The 22,247-nt window shown below is 42.5% G+C and overlaps 1 protein-coding gene across 1 annotated transcript; it reads right to left on the bottom strand.

The window, feature by feature from the left end:
• Positions 1-297: 297 nt before the first annotated feature.
• On the bottom strand, positions 298-10,073 carry shisa3.S (shisa family member 3 S homeolog). The gene is made up of 2 exons (NM_001086364.1): positions 9,747-10,073; positions 298-763 (listed from the first exon to the last, which is right to left on the bottom strand). Exons 1-2 carry the CDS (start codon positions 10,006-10,008, stop codon positions 327-329), a joined length of 699 nt encoding a protein of 232 aa, NP_001079833.1. The 5' UTR covers positions 10,009-10,073; the 3' UTR covers positions 298-326.
• Between the last annotated feature and the right edge of the window lie 12,174 nt (positions 10,074-22,247).

Genomic DNA, 22,247 nt, shown 5'->3' with positions numbered 1-22,247 from the left:
GAAGTTATCTGACAGATCCCACTCAGTTCCTCTCCCAGGATATAATTTCTATCAAGTATTGTCTCACCATAGTCATCAGGTAAAGTAGTGATGTTTTTTTATTAATATAAATTACATACTAGGAGTGAGAAATTATAACCATTGATAGTAAATAGGAGTCATCACAAATAACAGTTTTTATCATCTGCCCATTGAATCAGTTCTCTTTGAAATGAATTCACAATATTTCATAGTTCTGCATGGGCTGTAGGTAAGTTACATGTGCTGGCAGAATAGAAGTCAGTGTCTTCTGATGTATTTTTTTTTTTTTACCCAACAGGAATCTGTTAGCTCTGTCTGAAATCCGGGCAGCTCTTATTTGCAATGGCTTCTGGCTGCAATGGGTAAGGGAAGTATTGGTTTGACACCAGGAATGTGGAGGATGGGTTTAAATGGATGGAGTGCGCTGAGGAGTAAGGAGGAGGTGGGGAGGAAACCAAGTAGCCTGGGTCAGCTCTGGAAGAAGACAGTCTCCGTACAGAGCCGCCAGTCGAGGTGGAGCTGGTAGCTGTGCTGGATTGCCTGGATGGAGTTCGCAGGTTACCACTGGTCAGAATCATAGGTAGAGTCTCTGGGGGATAACTGCGCAAGGTGAAGCGCATTGGTTGCTGAGAAGTCTGCTTAGGCCTGAGGCACGTGCAACAGTAGACAGCCACCAACGATCCCACAATGATGAATGCAATAAATATGGAGCCAACAATGAGAAATGGAACGTAAACAGGCTCTGTGGGAAGAGAATGTACAAATCAGCATCTGTTCCAAAAACACAATCACCTATCTCAACCTCCATCCATCTCATACTTCTGCTGCTCTGTACTGAGTCCACCTGCAGCTCTCACCTTGACACCTGTCAATATACAGTAAGTCATGCTGCAATTTATTAATGCTCATATTGAACCCATCGTGCTGCTCAAGTTAGCCATATGTTCCTCGGCATCAGACCAGGCAGTGACATAAGGATTGTATTGTTGTTTAGACTTTGCAAGCTGCTAATCAGGAAGCCATGGAAACTTGTTCTGATGAGGAGCAAATGCTGTTAGAGACATTGCAGTGACCTCAGAGGGAAGGGGACTAGAGGCTACTGACATCACTACTGACATTCTACAGAGCTTCAACATGATTGGCTGAACAAAAAACATTGATCTCACACATAGTCCTATGTCCAGTGATGACCTTGAGTGGCAATGTAGAAAAGCATTCACCTGTGATGAATGAGGGTTGTTGGGGACAAGCTCCAAGTTCTAATAATCAGAAAAGACATTCGTACAAAGTGTAAAAGCAGCAAATAAGTTGCTTTAACTTAGGGATGCACCAAATCCTCTACTTTGGATTCGGCCGAACCCCCGAATCCTTCACAAAAGATTTGGCCGAACCAAATCCTAATTTGCATTTGCAAATTAGGGGTGGGAAGGGGAAAACATTTTTTTACTTCTTTGTTTTGTGACAAAAAATCATGCGATTTCGCTCCCTGCCCTTGCATATGCAAATAAGGATTTGGATTCGGTTCGGCCGGGCAGAAAGATTCAGCCAAATCCTGCTGAAAAAGGCTGAATCCCAAACCAAATCCTGGATTCAGTGCATCCCTACTTAAAATACTGCACAAGGCCCAAGTAACCTGCAATCACACAAACTGGTGACAGATGGCAGAACAGAAACCATAGACATTTAGCATATAAGGGGCTTGAGGAAGCCTCTTGAGTAATTCTGTCTGGACCAACAATCCTTGATCCAACAGAATTGTAGCATTACTGGTCTAACCAACCCCAAAACTAATCATATATGTCCAGATGTTTAGGCAGTATGGGGCATGTATGGCCAGCTTAAAGGATAGTATGCCTTTTATTTTAAAATCCCCTAAAATTACTCGGAAAAACCCCAGAATATCATAATCTTTCTCCTTGCATTCAAATTTATTTTGTTTCTCTATTACATCCAGCTCACTGGCAGCTCTTTTAGTTACTTCCTTGTCTAGCGTGAAGCTCTGTCCCTTTTCCTTACTGACCACACCTTCTCTCATTTATTAGGAAGACCTCAAAGATTTGGATGTGCAGTAGTCACCTCTTTGTGGTCTTCATAGACAGAGAGAGAAAGCAAAAAGGGGCAGAGCTTCATGCTAGACAAGGAAGTAGCTAAAAGAGCTGCAGTTGGACTGACTGTAATAGAGAATAGAAATTAATCTGAAAGCAGGGAAAAAGGTATGTTATTCTGAGGGCTATTAATAGTAATGTTAGAGACAGAAAAAAAAGGTTTACTTATTCTTTATGAACTTTCCTCATTTCTCATGTTGATTTTAAACTCCATGAGAGAATGGCGCCGTTGCTGCTGGTCTAAGATAGAGAATGCAATAGCTCGTTGTGACTCACACATTTCATCTTTTAGATTCTAAGTTCTAAACAAGACCTTCAATACCTATCAATCAGTATTTCTATGTGCACATGTGTATATTGCACATAACCCCCTTTGCTTAGTGAGAGAGCAGCACTATGTCTATGGAGTCATCTGGGATAGGTTACAGTGTGAGTGCATCTCGTAGCACCGCTCTTTGCAGAAAGGTTCCACTGCACATACACTGAATGGGAAGCTCAATAGAACACTGCAGAATTCTAGTGCAGATGTATTGAGCTGTGGAACAGATTGTGGAACCCCATCCTCTCTCTCTCTCTCTCTCTCTCTCTCTCTCTCTCTCTCTCTCTCTCTCTCTCTCTCTCTCTCTCTCTCTCTCTCTCTCTCTCTCTGGGCTGCACCCTTCAGGGAGCCTGACTCACTCGTCCCATACACTGAGTGCAAGTTGCTAATCTGGCTGAGCCTGTGAGCAGGAAGCAAACGCTTTCACACCATAAATAATGAGGCTGCGACGCTTTCCAACGTCAACACACTACAAGGCGAGCGAGCGGGGAAGGGGGGGATGGCACGGATAGAGGGGGGACAAAATCTGAGTGACCCACACAGGAACCAAGTGTTCTCTTATATCTCCCCTCCCCTCCATTCTCTTGTGAGGCTCCAGGTCTGTAACACAGGGTCATTCACTTGCTGATAAACGCTCTTTGTGATGATGAAGTTTCATATAAATGTTATCTCAAGAGAGCGAGAGAAACCTCATGTTTCATATCCAACCTACATCTGGCGCTGCACTATTCCCAGCATCCCCCCCCTCACAGCTCAAGACCACCATTTATATATAATAACACTTTATTCATTCTCCATTGATTCCATTCTGTAGCTCAGGCTCAGGCTGCACCTGGTCTGCCGTGAGAACAGAACATCTTGGGCATCTGCTGTGCCCAGCTCCTGCCTCAAGCGCCCATTTGGCCAGAGCACAGCCTTTTACAGACGTACAAATGATATGTAACAAGTGTTAGATATATTCTCTATTCATTTCATGGTGCCCCAGCCTCCCAGATCCCTTGCAGCTGAAAGGGCAAGGGGGTGCTGGCAGTTGTACATCAAACACAGAGAGCCACAACCTCCCAGCACTGTGCACAATGCTCATTTACTAAAAGGTGCAATGTTCAAAATTTGGATGGAAACATCAGTTTAGCATTTCCCCCAGAATTCCAGCATAATAGTGAGCACCTGCAAACCTGAGCTACAACTTGCATGCAATTTTCTTTTACTCCAGCCCAGTTCCTCCCACTATACACAGCTTCAGTCTTATTGTTCTGCAGCCTTCTAGTCTGACATTTGGGGGCAGATTCATCAAAGGTCGAGGTGAATTTTCGAATGAAAAAAATTCGAAATTACAGTTATTTTTGTGTACCTCAACTAGGGAATAGTCCAACGTGGATTTCAATTTGCAAAAATGTCGGAATTTATCATGTACTGTCTCTTTAAAAATTTGAATTCGCCATATAAAACCTGCCGAATTGCTGTTTTAGCCTATGGGGGACCTCCTAGAACCCATCTGGAGTCAATTGGTGGACTTTGAAAAATCTAAGTTTTGTGGGGGGAAAACACGCTGTTAATTTGATTCGTGCAGTTAGAATTCGGCCGAATACGTACCTATTCGATCAAAAACTGCCCTGTTCGACCAAAAAAAACTTCGACATCATTTCGGTTGGTCTTTTTGAATTCGAATTTCGAAGTTTTTTCAATTCAAAATTCGACCCTTGATAAATATGCCCCTTAATGTAGGCGCAGGGCGCTATTTGTGCCATTGTCAGTGCTGCTTTAACTAGAGAAATTGCACCTTCTCAGTATTGAAGCTTCACTATTCGGGGATTTATTTTCCCAGCCATGCCCAGTTCCCTTCCATCAGTACCACCAGGGCAATTCAATTTAATGGATTCAGAAGATATCATCAGTCTTCTCCAAAGTTAAAAATTTGACAAACGTTGGGTTCAAATCTGTGACTTGTGTGGGGCCAGTGCAAACATAATTGGAAGTTGGCGGCAGGGGATTTTATATTCATATATATATATATATATCAATATTCTGCAATATTCAGAGAACAGTATCTCCAGCCCCCTGAGCACCATAGTTCTACTGCTTAAAGCTGCAGGACGAGGGTCACAATTCACGAGAGTTGTGAGTCATTGGAAAGCATTTATGACACCCCTCTTTTGGTTTACTGGTATTACCCGCCTGCTGTTCCTTGTTCCATTCTTAATGTGCCACTCTCCAGAGCACTGGTTTATAGGGGGAACCATCCTCTCTAGATTAGTCACATGGACCCACTCACTGCTTCCCTATCTAAACCTGCACAAACCTGCCAATGGCAGTCACTCAAGTCAGTGCATTTATCTACCGCAGGCCATGAGCCGTTTATGTTTATTGATATTCTGGGATATATAAAGAATATCCTCCAGTCTGCCAGGTCCACCAGTGGCAGCTCACCAAGGTAAGGGCAAATCTAATGCTCATCAATTTATATTTCTGGCTGGAGGGCAGCAGGACTAAATGTTTGATTATCCAAAAACCACAAAGAATTCATTGTGTCATTCATTGGGGGTCATGTTAAAAAAGGCACTAAGTTTGCCCAGAAGAAGTAACCCATGGCAACTAGTGATGGGCGAATAAATTCACCAGACACGAATTTGAGGCAAATTTACACGTTTCAGCATAGGAGATTAATTTGCGACACTTCGCCCGCAAAAAATCAGCTGCGTCAAAATTGATGCCCATTGACTTCAATGCGTTTTGCGAACAGCACAGATTCACCCATCACTAATAGCAACCAATCAGAAGGTAGCATTTACTGGTCACCTGTTTAAGAGCAAACCTCCTATTGGTTGTTATGGGTTACTGCTCCTGGGCAAACTTAGTGCCTTTTACTACATAACATCCATTATGTCTTAGTGAAAGTAAGATTTAAGGCAATGGCACGCCAGGAGATTAATTGCCAGCGATAAATCTCTGCTTCTGCAGGTAAAACCCGTGCGTCGCTTCAGTCTTCCAAAATTGTTTGAAATTTCCTTTTGAGGCAACTTCAAGCGATTTTGGGAGACTTAAGCAGCACTTGGGTTTTACACCAGCGATTCAGATTATTGTGGGTGAGAAAGCTTTTACAGATTAGTCGCCAGCAGAAGCAGAGATTTATCACTGGCAATTAATCTCCTGGTGTTGCCCTAATGGAGCCTCAGATTCCCAGCAGCCTGGGCCAGCACAGCTTCCTACTATTCTACCCATGGGACATCTGTTATTAAAGGGGCAGTGCACCTATATACAGCTGTGCTATGGTCCCCCGCTGCCCCTCTGAACATCCGAGCACTCAGCGGAGGCCTTGAGCAGGAGGACAGTACATCTCTTAGCTTATGACTAATGGATCACATTTTGAGGCTCAAGGCCAGTGAGCTGCAGATTTGGGCTAATAGTGTGAATGAAGACAATGCCATCTGAGCTCAGCACTAGCTAATTGAAATGATTGACTGAAAGAATCTTACACGTGGGCATTTTTATGTGTTTTATGCACATTTGAGACTCAGGTCGGAGGCCACCTAAACACCACAGCTAATTGATTCCATTATATTCTGCTTGGTTGGTCTCAGAGTTGCCTTGTACAATATATGTATAAATCATACAAAATATGCCCATTAGGATTCTCTGGCTGTACTGCTTACCATCAGCAATTCCCTTTGAGCAGTCGTTTCCAGTGTAAAAACCCCTGATTGGTTACTGTACCGGTCCAATTGAATGCCTACGTTAGTACATGAGCCCCTTTAGATGTAGAACCTATCTAGTACCGTATGGCACAGAATGATTCCAGCTTGTGTCCGTACAACAAGCACAATGTCTATGTATAAATGTAGCCATAAAATGTGCTGACTGTACCAACCTGTGTTTCGGCACAAAGAATATATACATTAATTACCGACCTAGCATTGCTTATTTGCATTCCCATTTAACAACAAAGTTGCTGTTACTTAAAGGGGAACTATCGCGAAAATAAAAAATGAATATAAGCTTTAGCATAATGAAATAAAAAAGAATTATAAGTACAATCAATTAAATATCCTGTACTGTTTGTGAAATAATCAAGTTCATCTTCACTATTCCTCTCTCAGCATCTGTTTCTCTTTATTCTGTCTTCATGCAGCAGTTGGGTGTCAGATGGATGATCCAATATATCTTATAGGGGGGCTCCTTTTACTTAGAAGATGTATTAGAGCAGTGATCCCCAACCAGTAGCTTGTGAGCAACAAGTTGCTCCCCAACCCCTTGGATGTAGCTCTTACTGGCTTCAAAGCAGGTGCTTATTTTTAAATTCCATGCTTGGAAGAAAGTTTTAATTGCATAAAAACAAAGTATACTGACAAGTACAGTCTCCTGTAGACTGTCAGTCCACATAGGGGCTATCAAATGTGGCCAATCACAGCCCTTATTTGGCACCGCAAGGGACTTTTTCGTGTTTGTGTTGCTCCCCAACTCTTTTTACATTTGAATGTGGCTCACGGGTTAAAAAGGTTGGGGACCCCTGTATTAGAGCTCACTCTATTAAAATCACCAGACATCATGTCTCTCTACATGCAGGATTTGTGCAAAAGGCAGTTATTTTATTAGATTTTGTTTGTACTGGAATCAGTTATTTGAGTGAGCTCTAAAACATCTGCTAGGAAAGGAAGCCCCCCTATAAGATATATTGGATCTAAAGCTGGCCATATACTATAAGATCCGCTCGTTTGGACATCACCAAACAAGTGGATCTTTCCACGATATGCCCACCAATGGCAGGGCTATATTACAATGAGGAGCAATGGGTCAATCTCCTGAAAAATTAAACCTTCCCAAACGATATCGTGGCCAGATATCGATTGGAAAGACCCATATGGACAGATAAGATGCCGAATTGGTCTAATCTGCCCGTGTGTGGCCACCTTTACTGTCAATCATTATCTGACACCCAACTGCTGCATGAAGACAGAATGAAGAGAAACAGATGCTGAGAGAGGAATAGTGAACATAAACTTGATTATTTCAGAAACAATGCAGAATTTTTAGTTGATTGAATTTAGAAAGTTTCTTATTTCAGTATGCTGAAGCTTATATAATTTTTGCAATAGTTCCCCTTTAAAACAAATGTGGAAATGGCGCACGTATGGGTGACACTGGCCCCAGGCTTCTCTATGTCCCTCTGGATTGACTAGTGACTATCAGTCAGGAAGGAAAGATCGGCTGAGACCTGGGTCTTTTTTCTCTCTTAGTTACTCTATGGGTGACAAGACTACAAACGTCATTCTCAGTGGCACATTGTATGGAAGGCAATTGTAAAACAGCAGGTCCAAGTGCTTCTTATAGAAATTATTCTCCTTCCAACGACTTTTCTTCGTTCAGTTGATTTCAGATTACTCACCAGAAAGAAAGACTTTTTTCAACTGCCTTCTCTTTGTGACTGTTTTTTCTAATATTGAAGTCGTTTTCTAATATTAAATATTTCGCCCTTCTGAAGCAGCTCTGGGAGGGGGGTCGCCGACTCTGTAACTGTTCTAAATTGATTCATTTTGTTGATACATTTACCTTTGTCCCTGCTGAGCAGAATCTCTGGGTTTCATTACAGGCAGCTGTTAGAATTGATACAATAGTTGCTAATACTCCAGAGATGCTGCTGAGAAATGTTTCAACTAATTGTATCAACTAAGGGGCACATTTACTAAGGGTCGAAGTGAATTTTCGAATTTCAAAAACTTCAAATTTCGAAGTAATTTTTGGATACTTCGACCATCGAATAGGCCAAATTTGACATCGTTTCGAAGTGAAAAACTTCGACTTCAAAAATCGAAGTACTGTCTCTTTAAAAAAGTTTGACATCTTAAACCTGCCGAATTGCTGTTTAGCCTTTGGGGGACCTCCTATAACCTATCTTGAGTGTTTGAGCAAGTTTTGAGAAATCGAAGGCTTTTTGGTAAAATCGTTCGATTCGAAGGATTTCATCATACGATCGTACGATTTTAAAATCCTTCAACTTCGAGTTCAAATGTCGAACTACCCTATTCGATGGTCGAATTTCGAAGTTTTTTGCACTTTGAAATTCGACCCTTGATAAATCTGCCCCATGGTGTAGCAAATTGTAACAGTTCAGAATCTGCACCTGGATCACTGAGCTGCCAGAGTGAGACACCAGAGACATGAACATTAAAGGGGAACTATCGCGAAAATGAACATTTAGGGGCAGATTTATCAAAGGTCAAGGTGAATTTTCGAATGAAAAAAAAATCTAATTTCGAGCAAAATTTATCATGTACTGTCTCTTTAAAAATTCGACTTCGACCATTCACCATCTAAAACCTGCCGAATTGCTGTTTTAGCCTACGGGGGACCTCCTAGAACATATTTGGAGTCAATTGGTGGACTTTGAAAAATCTACGTTTTTTTGGGAAAAACTTTGATTTGAATTCAATCGAATGCGCTATTACTTCAAATCGTACGAATCAAATTTAATCAAATACGGACCTATTCGATCGAAAACAGACCTATTCGGCCAAAAAAAAAAGCTTTGCCTTAATATCGGTTGGGCTTTTTGAATTCGAATTTCGAAGTTTTTCAAATTCGACCCATAATAAATATGCCCCTTAATATATAAACTTGCTCATACTGAAGTAAGAAACTTTGTAAATACAATCAATTGTAAATTCTGCATTGTTTCTGAAATAATCAAGTTTATGTTCACTTTCCCTCTCTCAGCATCTGTTTCTCTTTATTCTGTCTTCATGCAGCAGTTGGGTGTCAGATAATCTGACAGTTAGATCCAATATATCTTATAGGGGGGCTCCTTTCCTAGCAGATATATTAGATCTCACTCAAATAACTGATTCCAGTACAAACAAATTCTAACAAAATAACTGCCTTTTGCACAAATCCTGCATGTAGAGAGACATGATGTCTGGTGATTTTAATAGAGTGAGCTCTAATACATCTTCTAGGCAAAAGGAGCCCCCTTATAAGATATATTGGATTTAACTGTCAATGATTATCTGACACCCAACTGCTGCATGAAGACACAATGAAGAGAAACAGATGCTGAGAGAGGAATAGTAAAGTAAACTTGATTATTTCAGAAACAATGCAGAATATTTAATTGATTGTATTTAGAAAGTTTCTTATTTCAGAATGCTGAAGCTGATATTACATTTTTATTTTGGCGATAGTTCCCCTTTAAACTGATATTTTGGGAAAACTAAAAACAATAGAGGAAAGCAATTGAAAAAAGCGTTTATTTCTGGTGAAATCAAGAGACCCCCCCCCCCCCACATTCACTGCCCCGGAATGAGACTCACGAGCGCTGACTCCCGATTTCTCCAGTTCTCGGTGGTTGGTGCAACTTCCTTGTTCCAGACGAGCGTCGGCGGCGGCGCAACAATAGCGCAACGCGCAAGAGCCGCAGCAGATATTGGCGTCCGCTGTGTCAAAGTCCTCCGGGCACTGGAATCCGGCTTGGTAGTTCCCTGCAGAGTCCAGCCAGCCGTGACAATATTCCCCCTGCGCCCTGGCGCTGCCCCATGTCAGAAAGATCAGGAAGAAACAGCCCAGGAGCCTCATTGTCGCTTCCCTGGGTTGCGTCTGTCGCAGCAGGTTATGTCCTTAGTGATCCCAATGTGCCTCCCATAGCGCGTCTGACAGGAGCATCCATTCAGCTGCACCAGTTGCCTACTGGGCTAGTGCGAGAGGCCGCCCCATCCTCTAATTCTGAGATACTCTGTGATACTCTGAGATACTCTAATACTCTGCTGCCTCTGTATTACTGGCCGCCGACCCCTGCGAGTAGCGCCACGTTCCTCCCCATTCAGCCTGGAGTCTGACACTGACTTGCTGCGCTTCCTGACTGAGAGCTGATAATAACGCGCTGCTGCTGCTGCCTCAGGGGCTGCTCTTTATGTGAGTGCGACAGACACTGCCCTGTAGCGCCCCCTTGTGTTCACTTCAGTCTCTCAGTGGGGTGATCTCAGCTTGTTCCAGTCCTGCTGCTCCAGCCTCTGATCAGCGACTCAAGTCCTGCCTGATACACAGGCGCAAACTGGCCGTTAATGTTGCACATGGGCAGGACTAGGGTTGCCACCTTTTCCGGAAAACAAATATCAGCCAGTTCTAGACTGGGAGTCGAAATAGGCCCTGTCATTCCAAGTACTCAGAGGCCCAAACAGACCACTACCAGGGTTGCCACCTGGCCATTATTTTATTGGTCTGGCCTGTAAAAATGATGCTTGATGCCAATGGTATTGATAGGAAAAAATGGCAAGAATATAGGAAGGTCTGTATTTTTTTGCCAACCCTACTACCAGCCAGGGTCAGACTGCGGGGTAAGGGGCCCACCAGGACTGCTGTCCAGGACCCCCCTCCGCCCCCCTGCCCCCTACTCCTCTCGGCGCGCATGCATGAAGGCGCTCATGCGTAAACGGCACCACGCGTATGCGATGGTGGCGCTGCGCGATTCTCTTCAGGAGAAGGGGTCTGGCACGGCAGGGGCCCATGAGGGTCGGGGCCCACTGGGTTTTTTCCCGTTGTCCCGCGGGGCCAGTCCGACACTGCTACCAGCCCACTATATGGTAACTTTCTATGGAATCGTACAGCAGCCCCTCTGGCATTCGCCAGAACCTACAGATTGCCAGTCTGGGCCTGATACCGGCCTTCCTATATATTTATAAATTTTCCCTATTAATAACAATGGGATCAACCATCATTTTTACCTGCCTGGCCAGTAAAATACCAGGCAGGTGGCAACCCTAAGGACAGACATGCTCTGGATTAACCTGAGCTTCTGCTTCGAGTCATGTTTCAGTTGCAGCTAGGGTTGCCACCTTTAGTGAAAAAAATAACCGGCCGGTGGGGGGCGGGTACAAAAAGGAAGCGGTCCATGGCGTGAAAAGGGGCGGGGCTACACAGTGTGCCGCAAAAGGGGCGGAGCAAAATCATTGCGATGTGAAGAACACTACAAAAAAGGTAAGTTCTGCGCAAATGGGGGCAGGCCGAGGGCTTTTTTTTAAAGGATATTACAAATTACCGGCAACTGCATTGCCGGTAAATTTGTAATACCGGCCTTGGCAGGTGTTTTACCGGCTAGGCCGGTAAAATACCGGTCGGGTGGCAACCCTAGTTGCAGCTGGAGGGACACAGTAGTCAGTGATATCTATAGGCGCTGTCCAGCTCGCTCCATGTAATGCGCCCACTGGGGTTGATTTATTAGCCTGTAGTGATGGGCACATCTGTGTCGTTTTGCGCAGTTACTGAAAAATTTGTGGAACAGTGAAAAATTTGCAAAACGCATTGAAGTCAAGGGGCGTCAAAATAATTCTGACAGTGGCGTAACTACCGGGGGAGCAGGGGGTGCAATTGGACCAGGGTCCGCACCCCCGCAGGGCCCCCCAGCAGATCACACCCCTCTGCAGTCAGCTGTAGTCGCAAAGAAAATCAGCGTGGAGGGGGATGGGGGGGTAGGGACCTTTACGTTAATGAATTCTGACACACAGCAATTTTGACGCAGACAGTTTTTATATGCGCGATTATTTTGTCCAAATGCATTAAAGTCAATAGGCGTCCATATAATTTTGACGTGCACAATTGTATGCGCACGACTATTCTGACGCGCTACAGAATTTTCGCAGCAGATTTTTAGCTACAGTTTTACAAATTTATTACCTGGCGGCAAAACGCGGAAATTTGCAGCAAATTCGTGCCTGTTGAATTAATTCGCCATTACTATTAGCCTGCAAACAGATCAACCTTTTATTATTAAAAAATGTCCCCCTAAAATTCCTGTACAAATAAATAAATAGCTGTTGGGGTTCTCCCTGTCAATCATTGGGGAGCTTTATTTTGCCTCAGCCATTGGGGGGGGGGGTGAGAAGAGGGTCCAGTCCTTCCTGGGGGGAAAAAAGAATTTGTGCTTGTGTTCTGTAGGGCGTTGGGCAGTCACTTACACCTGTATAAGCCCTACTAGACAAACACGCTGACTCTACAGACAGTATGTACCACGTCCTGGACTTATATTTTATATAAGAGAACTGCAGAGCCCATGGACTGGCTATGGGATATACAAATGTATTTTGGGGCCATATATTAGTCCTTACTGGCTGATTTGGAGTATTCTCCTTCAACTGTGGCTACTAAGCTACAACTCCCAGTGCCCCTGGCAAAGAAAGGCTGGGAGTTGTAATTCAGCAGGGTCTGATACTGATAGAAGACTAGATGTCAGAACTACAGCGCATGATTGCAGCAGTGCTGAGACTCTCAGTGGTATATGGCATAGCACGGTCGTTTTGTTCTCAGCCCTCTAGGGGAGTTTTAGGCCCCATGTGCCTCTGGTGGTCTTGGCTTGTCCCTGTCCCTTACTAGAGCCTGCGGCTGTCACTCGCAGCCCCCGGGGTCACAAGGCAACTAATGAGAGGAGCCCCCTGTCACTCACTCTCTCCATTGTCAGCGGCACAGAGAGCGCTCAGAGTTTCCCCAGGGAGCAGTCACACAAGGGAATCAGACACACGGCCCCCTCTCATTAGGCACAATTTATTTTTAAATGCAGGCTAATTGGCAGTGGATTTTGCTGCTGCAGCAGCGCCAGGCTTATTCATCCATACGGTTTCACAGGCATTTCTGTATCTATTTCTGGCCTTGCACTCATCACAATTGGTTAGTGATGTCAGCCAAGCCCCCTGCTATGAATGTTTAGCTAATCCCCCCAATGCATCTATTATGCACCCTCTTAAACGAAGCAGCGAGGTGATGTCGGGGCCTAAATAATTCATGTCCCCCTCGGAATTAAAGTTTGAGTGACCACCTGATGTCAGATTAGCAGCGGGGGGCCTGCCAGGTTGGATTTTATGCTTTTCAATCCATATATCCCCCCCTCAGCCATTAGGAAACAGTCAGTTTGCACCCACATTTGCTGCTGCTGCTGGGCAACTGCCAGAACTGGACCAATTTATCTGAGCTGAATTCATGGGGGAGACGGAGGTCATTATCATGATGATCAAGCGGCCATTGTCCTTGTAATAAATGAGCCCTTTTGCATTGCAAATCGCCCGTTTGGAATAGAGGCAATAAATTCCCTACAATATTCCTGCAATATTCCTGCAATATTCCTGCAATATTCTGACAATATTCCTACAATATTCCTACAATATGCCTACAATATTCCTACAATATACCTACAATATTCCTACAATATACCGTCAATATTGCTACAACATTCCTACAATATACCGTCAATATTCCTACAACATTCCTACAATATACCGTCAATATTCCTACAATATTCCTACAATATTCTGACAATATTCCTACAATATACCGTCAATATTCCTACAATATTACTACAATATACCGTCAATATTCCTACAATATTACTACAATATACCGTCAATATTCCTACAACATTCCTACAATATTCCTACATTATAACGTCAATATTCCTACAACATTCCTACATTATTCTGACAATATTCGTACAATATACCTACAATATTCCTACAACATTCCTACAATATTCTGACAATATTCCTACAATATACCTACAATATTCCTACAATATTCTTACAATATTCCTACAAAATTTCCACAATATTCCTACAATATTCCATGCTACAGGAAGCTCAGTGACATTCCCAGCGCACAAGAGGTGCCTTGAAGCCAGCAGTACGGCGTGTGCTTTCTGTCTGCCCAGCTGAGCATAAGTCAATATCAAATATTCAGCTGGGAAACGTGGTCACGCCGTGTTATTTGCATTTTATTCGTATCCCTATAACTGGCAGCATTATGTCGGCTGGTGTAACATTATGGACTCAAAGGAAAATGTCACAGAAAGTGCAAATTTTGTCCAAGTCCAGCAGTGCCCATACTTTACTAGTGTGGGGTCTATTCTATGTGATGTTGTCCCATTATGATCTACAGTCATAAAAACATTGCTGGCATTCTGTTCCATGGAAAATATTACTTAAATATTGATTAATGAGCAAATGTAAATTGCTGTATTTAACAAACAATCTTAATAAATAAACTGTAATAAATATCTTAATGAAAAGAATTAAACAGGAGGGTGAACAACCCCCACTTGTCCAGTCTTTCCTCATAGCTAAGATTTTCTATACCTTTTAGCAGCTTAGGTAGGTTACGGGAAAGTTAATTGTCAACTGGAATATATTTTCTCTGAGAAATATGGAATGGAAGGGAGTGGCAAAAGCAATTCCAACAATGAACACCCTGGAATGTGCTCCAGTTGTACAAATGCCAGAAAGTGGTGCTTCTACAACTGATAAAACCCATGGCCCCAGGGAATACACCCACAAATGCTGATATTTCTAAACATGTATGGATTTCTATTTATCAGGCTTGGAGCCAGAAGACTGGTATAAAGGCAATGTGGTATCTACACCAGAAGACTCTAGAGTTCTAAGTTCTCAATTTTTGAAAAATTATAGACACAATGCAGATTTTTACAAGGATGATTCATGCCAAATAATCTGATTATGTGCTATGAGAAGGCAGATCACAGATTACACTTCTTACCACTCAATCTCAAGGGTAATCCTTCTACGCCAAGATCCCCAACAAGTAGCTCGCGATAAACATGTCGCTCTCCAAACCCTTGGATGTTACTCCTAGTGGACTCAAAGCAGGTGCTTATTTTTGAATTCAAGGCTTGGAGGAAAGTTTTTGCATGCCTGTGTTGCTCCCCAACTCTCTTTATTTTTGAATGTGGCTCACAGTATTAAAAGGACGGGGACCCCTGTTCTACACTATACACTATTACACTACACTATAAACTATTACACTACACCATACTTACATATGTTACTGGTTCAGCTTGACATTTTAGCCTAGTCTAAGCAGCCATTACCTTACTGGCAGATTCCAATTTTCTTAGCACCTCCTAGAAAAGGGCATGGCCAGGCCTTGTCATTCAGGGGTGTGTCATGATATCATTTGGGGGTGTAACCAACTTAATGGGACTGTACATGACACCCTCCATGGTAGGTTTTCTCATAATCTGCAAATAGAGACCAGAATTCTATGTAGACCCCTGTAGTAAGCACAGTTTGGAGAATGGGTAAAAATGGATCTTTAAAGAGCTCAGACTCCAAGCAACAGAATTGTGGTGTGTTGTGCGGTGCGACCAGAAGACATTATTGCAAATGATTTAGGAGGGATGGGGACAGGCCCGGACTGGCAATCTGTGGTTTCTGGCAAATGGCAGAAGGGCTGCTATAAAGGTGCCAAAGACAGTCACTATTTAATGGTCTGGTGGAGGCTGTTTGGGCCTCTAGGTACTTGGAATGCCAGGTCCTATATTGACTTCTAGTCCAGAACTGGATGGGGATTTGTTCAACATTATACATGTTCCTGTCTAAGGTGCTGGGGTTAAAAGGAGTGCAGGGATATTTATCAGGAGCACATGTCTCATGCCTGTGACCAGACAACTGTTAAAGTACAACATCCACAACAATTGGAAGGCTTTAAATAAGGACGGTTCTGCACCTAGTCACTTCTCAAACAAAGACCATATATTATGCAAGGGTATCTACAGCCCTCCAAACATTTTGAACTTCAATTCATAGCCAGGGGAGATGTGGCCCAATTCTGGCTGCTCCGCATTCCCTCACTATTTAGCTGCTTGGACTGACCCTCTGCTGAGGAAGATCAAGACAGTGAAGATGTCTCCTCACCATCCTATAGTGGGGAAAACCAACTTCCTGCTTATGTCTTCTGGGTACCTCCTGCTCCTACAGCGTTGGCTCTTGAGGCATGGGACCCATCTCACTTAACAGCTAAAATGCAGTTACTCACAAAGTGGTCAAAAACAGTTGTCTGCTGCTTGAACATTAGGGCCCAGAAGCAACAAGACCTTTGCATTCATGCATTGTACCATTCCAGCATTGTAGACCCTTCAAATAAAGCTGATCACTAGGCAGCGCCCTGTTTATTGAATCAGCTGGTGGCCCCAGTGTTCCAAGTAATGGCATCTATGCTTCTTCCCCAGCCAATATTAGCTGCATTCATGGTAATGAAATAAAGGCACCCTTACAAAGGACTCTTTTCGACCAATGAATGTTTCATTCCGCTTCTTGGAATTGCTTAGGAATGAGCCCACTGAGCAAGCTTTCTGACTTCTGACATCGCTAAGCTCTCTGAAGGACACTCCAGGCCCTGAGTGCAGTGAAAGGTTAACTATTATTATTTTGTATGTTATTTCAAATCAGTTTTCCCATGCATGTAAGAATGAGTGTAGCCTTTGTAAGCAGCCCTACTAATGAGCCATTCCTTCTACTAAGTGGCTCGCTATTATCCTGCCGGCAGAGAATAGGTCACAAAGCGCATGGGAACAAATGTCACATTTTCTCTGGCCTCTCCTCCCACATGAGCTGGAGGCTGTAGGTAACTCGCCATGAGCCCAACTATCTTATTGTTTTGTCTTTCATGTTTCAATGGCAAACAACAAGAAATGTGTTAACTTTTATTGTTTAACATAAAAATGTTTGGAAACAAAACAAATAATTGCATTAAAAGAAATTGCCATATCCTTTTATATACCCATCCATATACACTACAATATATCCTTCCATATACCCTACTATATACTCTCCCATATACCCATCCATACAGCCTGCAATATACCCTTCCATATACCCTACTATATACTCTCCCATATACCCATCCATATACCCTACAATATACCCTTCCATATACCCTACTATATACTCTCCCATATACCCATCCATATACACTACAATATACCCTTCCATATACCCTACTATATACTCTCCCATATACCCATCCATATACCCTACAATATACCCTTCCATATACCCTACTATATTCTCTCCCATATACCCATCCATATACACTACAATATACCCTACCATGTACCCTACTATATACTCTCCCATATACCCATCCATATACCCTACAATATACCCTTCCATATACCCTACTATATACTCTCCCATATACCCATCCATATACCCTACAATATACCCTTCCATATACCCTACTATATACCCATCCATATACCCTTACATATAACGTACCATATACCTATCCATCCATATGTCCCGAACTGAATCCCAAACTTCTATATACCCTTCTATATACCTGTCCATATATTCTTCTATATCATCTTCCAGATACCCTTCCATATCTCTTTCTATATATATATACATCTATATAAACTTCTATATGCCCTTCCATAAATCCTTTAACATATTAAAATATTTGTAGGGACCTCCACTCCCGGTCTGTTTTGTAAAAGTACATTGACATTGCTCCTAGTTCAGAAATCCCCCAATAGTTTCTGGGAATCTCCCTGATGTAAACACTGGGCAGAGTCGGGTTGAGGTGTAACGGGGCCCAGTCAAAGAATAAGACTAAACAAGTCCAGAAACCACACAGGAAACGTAAATGAAATTCCTTGGCCATCCTTCAATGGCAGCTCCTACTTTCCCATCATCATGCCCCTTAAAAAGAAGCTACTAATTAGAAAATAAATTTTCCAAGGACTTTATGGCATGTGGCATAGTTGGGATTTCACTGGGGAATGACTGATCACAATTCAATTCTTACTGGTTACTACTGGTAATTGCACTGGTATAACTTAGCCCTTAAGCCTGTGTTAGAGAATTAACCCCACTGATACTGAGGACAGATGGAAATGCCTCCGCATAGGTCACATGCAAACCTGCACAGAAATCTCATAATCTACTGCCTGTTTAAAGGAGAACTAAAGCCTAACTAAAGAAGTAGTTAGAATTGTTGTAGATTATTTTTTGTGCTTCTGTACCAGCCCAAGGCAACCACAGCCCTTTAGCAGTAAAGATCTGTGTCTCCAAAGATGCCCCAGTAGCTCCCCATCTTCTTTTCTGCTGATTCACTGCACATGCTCTGTGCTGCTGTCACTTACTGAGCTTAGGGACCCACTCACAATATACAGTACACATAGAATAGAAATGTCACAATATAAGGCTGATTAGTAATTAATACAGATAATTACTACATGGCAGCACAGAAACCAGTGCAATTAGCATCAGAATTTAATAATCAGCCCTGTAGCATCAGCTTATATTACAGGGGCACCTCATTTTCTGCTGGATAATTAGTGACGAGCCCTAAGCTTAGCTTCTCAACAGCTGCTCAGAGCCCACTGAGCATGTGAGTGTCACAGACACTTTCCAAGATGGTGACCCCCTGTGACAAGTTTGAAGTTCTGGCAGATTTCAAAAAAACATTGAATGGGAAAATGAGAAACCTTTTATAAATACATAAGTCAATACAGATGTCAGCAATGATGGAATTCCTTTGAGCACACGTGTGTTGGGTCCATTCCCATCAGAGCTGAGGTTTCAGCATCCCTGCAGCCTCCTGTCATATGAGAAACAATGTCCAGCTCCCGCCCTTCTGCCCAGATCTCGCCCTTTCCTAAAGTTGCTTAACTCTGACTTCTTTTTGAAGAGAGGTTCATAAATCATTACAAATGAGCTGGGAATGACAGCAATACAGAGCAGATTAAACATGTATCTCTCCTGCGTTCTTCCCAAGTGCAGATACACATTATCTCAATATATGATATATAATAGAATTCTTAATGAATCAGATAAAATTGAGCATAGGACTGGCCAGATATGGGATGACTTTGACGTAGTTGGCCAGCTTAAATATATTGCAATATATGGACAAACGATCCCTGTTTTGTTTAAAGGGTAAGGCATTTTTTAGTAGCAGTATGCACAAAATGTCGCTGTCTTAAATATATTGATAATGGGTTGAGTGCAGAGGACTCTTGTAGTTGACTATATGTATTTTGTGGTCACAGCCTCATTGCACCCCCCGCCTAATGGTTTTAAAAATTAGTGGTGAGCACAACTTTCCCTTGTTTGTTATATCCATAGTAAAACCACTGCCATTTCCATCTGATGAAGACTGCTATGAGTCAACGCTATGATTGTATCCATCAGTGTGAAGGATGAGATATTTCCACTAGGCAGAATACAATACATGTAGCTGGAATCTCATGGAACATGAAAAATGGTCCCATCCCCTTATAGAATCAATAGGACCAAACAAGCTAACCTCTGCTGGATTTGGGCACCCAGGTAAAGGGGTGGTTCACCTTTAAGTTAACTTTTAGGGGCAAATTTACTAACCAGCACAAATTAGCCAGCGATGGCTTTGCAGCCATCGCAACACTCTGTCAGGACTAAACTCGCTAGGACTGTGGTATTTACTAAAATTCAAAGTTGTGTCCAGGGCGCCGAACGCTGGCAAAGTTTCGCTAGTGTTACTTTAGAAATCAAACCGAAGATGCGCGAGCGCGGTGGCTAATTTGCATCCGCGGGAAATGATAAAGTTGAAAGGACGTATATGTTGACGCAAATACATTACATTACACAAGTCCAGGGAACCGTAAAGGGGACCCGTCACCCAAAAAAAATATTCATAATCCTATTTTATCACATTAGTCAAGCAACATGAACTTTAATTACACTATATAAATTATTTGAATCTTGTTTCCTTCAGTCTGGGAATTCATAATTATAGCAAGCAGGCAGGAGCCATTTTGTGGACACTGTTATTAAGACAAGCCTTGTATCATCTCAGAATCTTGTTTGTGCACCAGAATGGGGGACCTGATGTCCATCCCCATGCCCTGGTTACACAATTAAATGGTAAAGACAACGGGGGAATGTGGGGAGAGCAGTGACATCTAGGAAGTGCTGAATGGAAAGTGAAAGTAACTGTCTGCCCCGCCTCTATGCCCAGGGCATAGAGGAGGGGCAGATAATATTTGATTGACAGCTGAGATGTTAAAATGAGCTTACAGCAGCTATGAATGCTTTAATAAAAAATAGAAATTGGATTTCATGTTTAATTTGAAAAGGACTTTAATTTGAAAAGGAAATAGAGTTGTTATAATGCCCTACACATGAGCCCAGTGTATAGTTAATGTTCCATATGTTACAAAATGTATGGGGGAACCCGGTTACCCCCAAAAAATGTAAGGACTTTTGCAGGCTATCACTAAAAAAAGGAAAAGACGCCAGCATTTTTTGGGACTTAGAAAATTTTTCCACTAAAAATATGATGTAAGTAACAGAAGATTGAGGAAGATCTATGCACTCCAGTGCACTTCACCAGGTCTGAGCTGGACAAGGCAAGTCTGGCGAAAGAGGTAACGTTCAGTAAAATCAGCTCTGGCAAATGGATGTTACTCGGCAGTGAATTTGCCGAGTAACATCCATTTGCCAGAGCGAAGTTACGCCTAGGCCCATTAGTAAATCGGTGAAGTGCCTAAAAGACGTAACGCTGGCGAAGTTTCACCAGCGTTAGTCACTTCTCCCTTTAGTATATCTGCCCCCAAGTACGTTATAGCATGCCTAATTCTAAGCAATTTTTCAGTTGGCCTTCATTTTTACCTGTTTCTTAGTTTTATAATTATTTGTCTTCTTTTTCCAGCTTTCAAATGGGGGTCACTGACCCCATCTAAATTGCATTGTTATTGCTGCTTTTTCTAGCTCATCTTTCTGTTCTTTCTGTTCCAGTCTCTTATTTAAATCAATGCATGGATGCTAAGGTAATTTGGACCCTAGCAACCCAATTACTGAAACTGCTGACTTCAAATCTGCATAACTCAGAAACCAATTCCGAATTGTCTCAGAATATCTCTCTACATTAAAATGTAATTTAAAGGTGAACAACCCCTATACGTCTGCTCAAGAGGATCAGGTCACTGAAGTGCAACATTTGGGCTACAGGGACTTGCAATTCCATTTTGAAGCCAAGGGGTACATTGCACATCTGTGAAGGACTAGGGCAGTAGTGCTGAGACTTTGTCTAACACGTGGAAATGACATTGTTCTCTATGGAGCCAGAGGAACGCCATTGTTTCCTGTAACGGCGAGAGGGTAATGACAGCGCTTATGAAGTGCAGTGAGAATGGAAATGCAAGATCCGACTGCTGACATGTTTCTCCCAGGGCTGGATTTGTCCACTTTATTTAATCACTTCCTCTGTCAAAAAGCTGTTATATTAATAGTGCTGCACTGTGTATACAGTATATATTACAACAATAACATTTGCCTCCAGCACTTAGCCCCTCGCTTTTAATATTTATGCTTTCCCCTACTTTATCCTCTATTTAGCTGACTTATTAACATTAAACCAGGAGTAGAACAGTGTCTGCCCTACACTGACTGCATGAGTTTCTCTGTGTCATTGATAGATAATTGTGTTGAAATGTTACTTTCCAGCAAATAATAAGTTCACCTGTTAAATTTCAGTATGTTATTGAATGTCCTGTTCTCAGCCATTTGTCAGTGGGTCTTCATTTTTGTTTTTTTTAAATTATTTGTCATTTTCTTCTGCCTCTTTCCAGCTTTCTTAAGGGGGTCACTGACCCCAGCAGCCACTAAACCCAGTGGCGTAACTAGATGTTACTGTGCCCCACAGCAAAATAATTTTATGTCTCCCAAAATATCCAGTGGTTGCCCAGTATTAACAATATATGTTAAAATTCCTAATTAATTAGAGCCTTACGGGGCCCCCTATGCCTCTTGGGCCCCCCTGCAGCCGCAGGGTCTGCTTCCTTTGTAGTTACGCCCCTGACTAAACAATTGCTCAACAAGGCTACAATTTTATTGTTTTTACTTTACTTTTTATTATTTATCTTTCTATTCAGGCCTCTCCTATTCACCCTAATATCTTTCATTTAAACCACTGCCTGGTTGCTAGGGTATGTGGGATCCTCTGGCAGCCAAAAAATTATTATGTATAGGTTTATATAGTGAATAAAGTACCCCCTC

This window comes from Xenopus laevis, chromosome 1S, assembly GCF_017654675.1.
Source record: "Xenopus laevis strain J_2021 chromosome 1S, Xenopus_laevis_v10.1, whole genome shotgun sequence".
Lineage (NCBI taxonomy): Eukaryota > Metazoa > Chordata > Amphibia > Anura > Pipidae > Xenopus > Xenopus laevis.
This window is presented reverse-complemented; position numbering and strand designations above follow the sequence as displayed.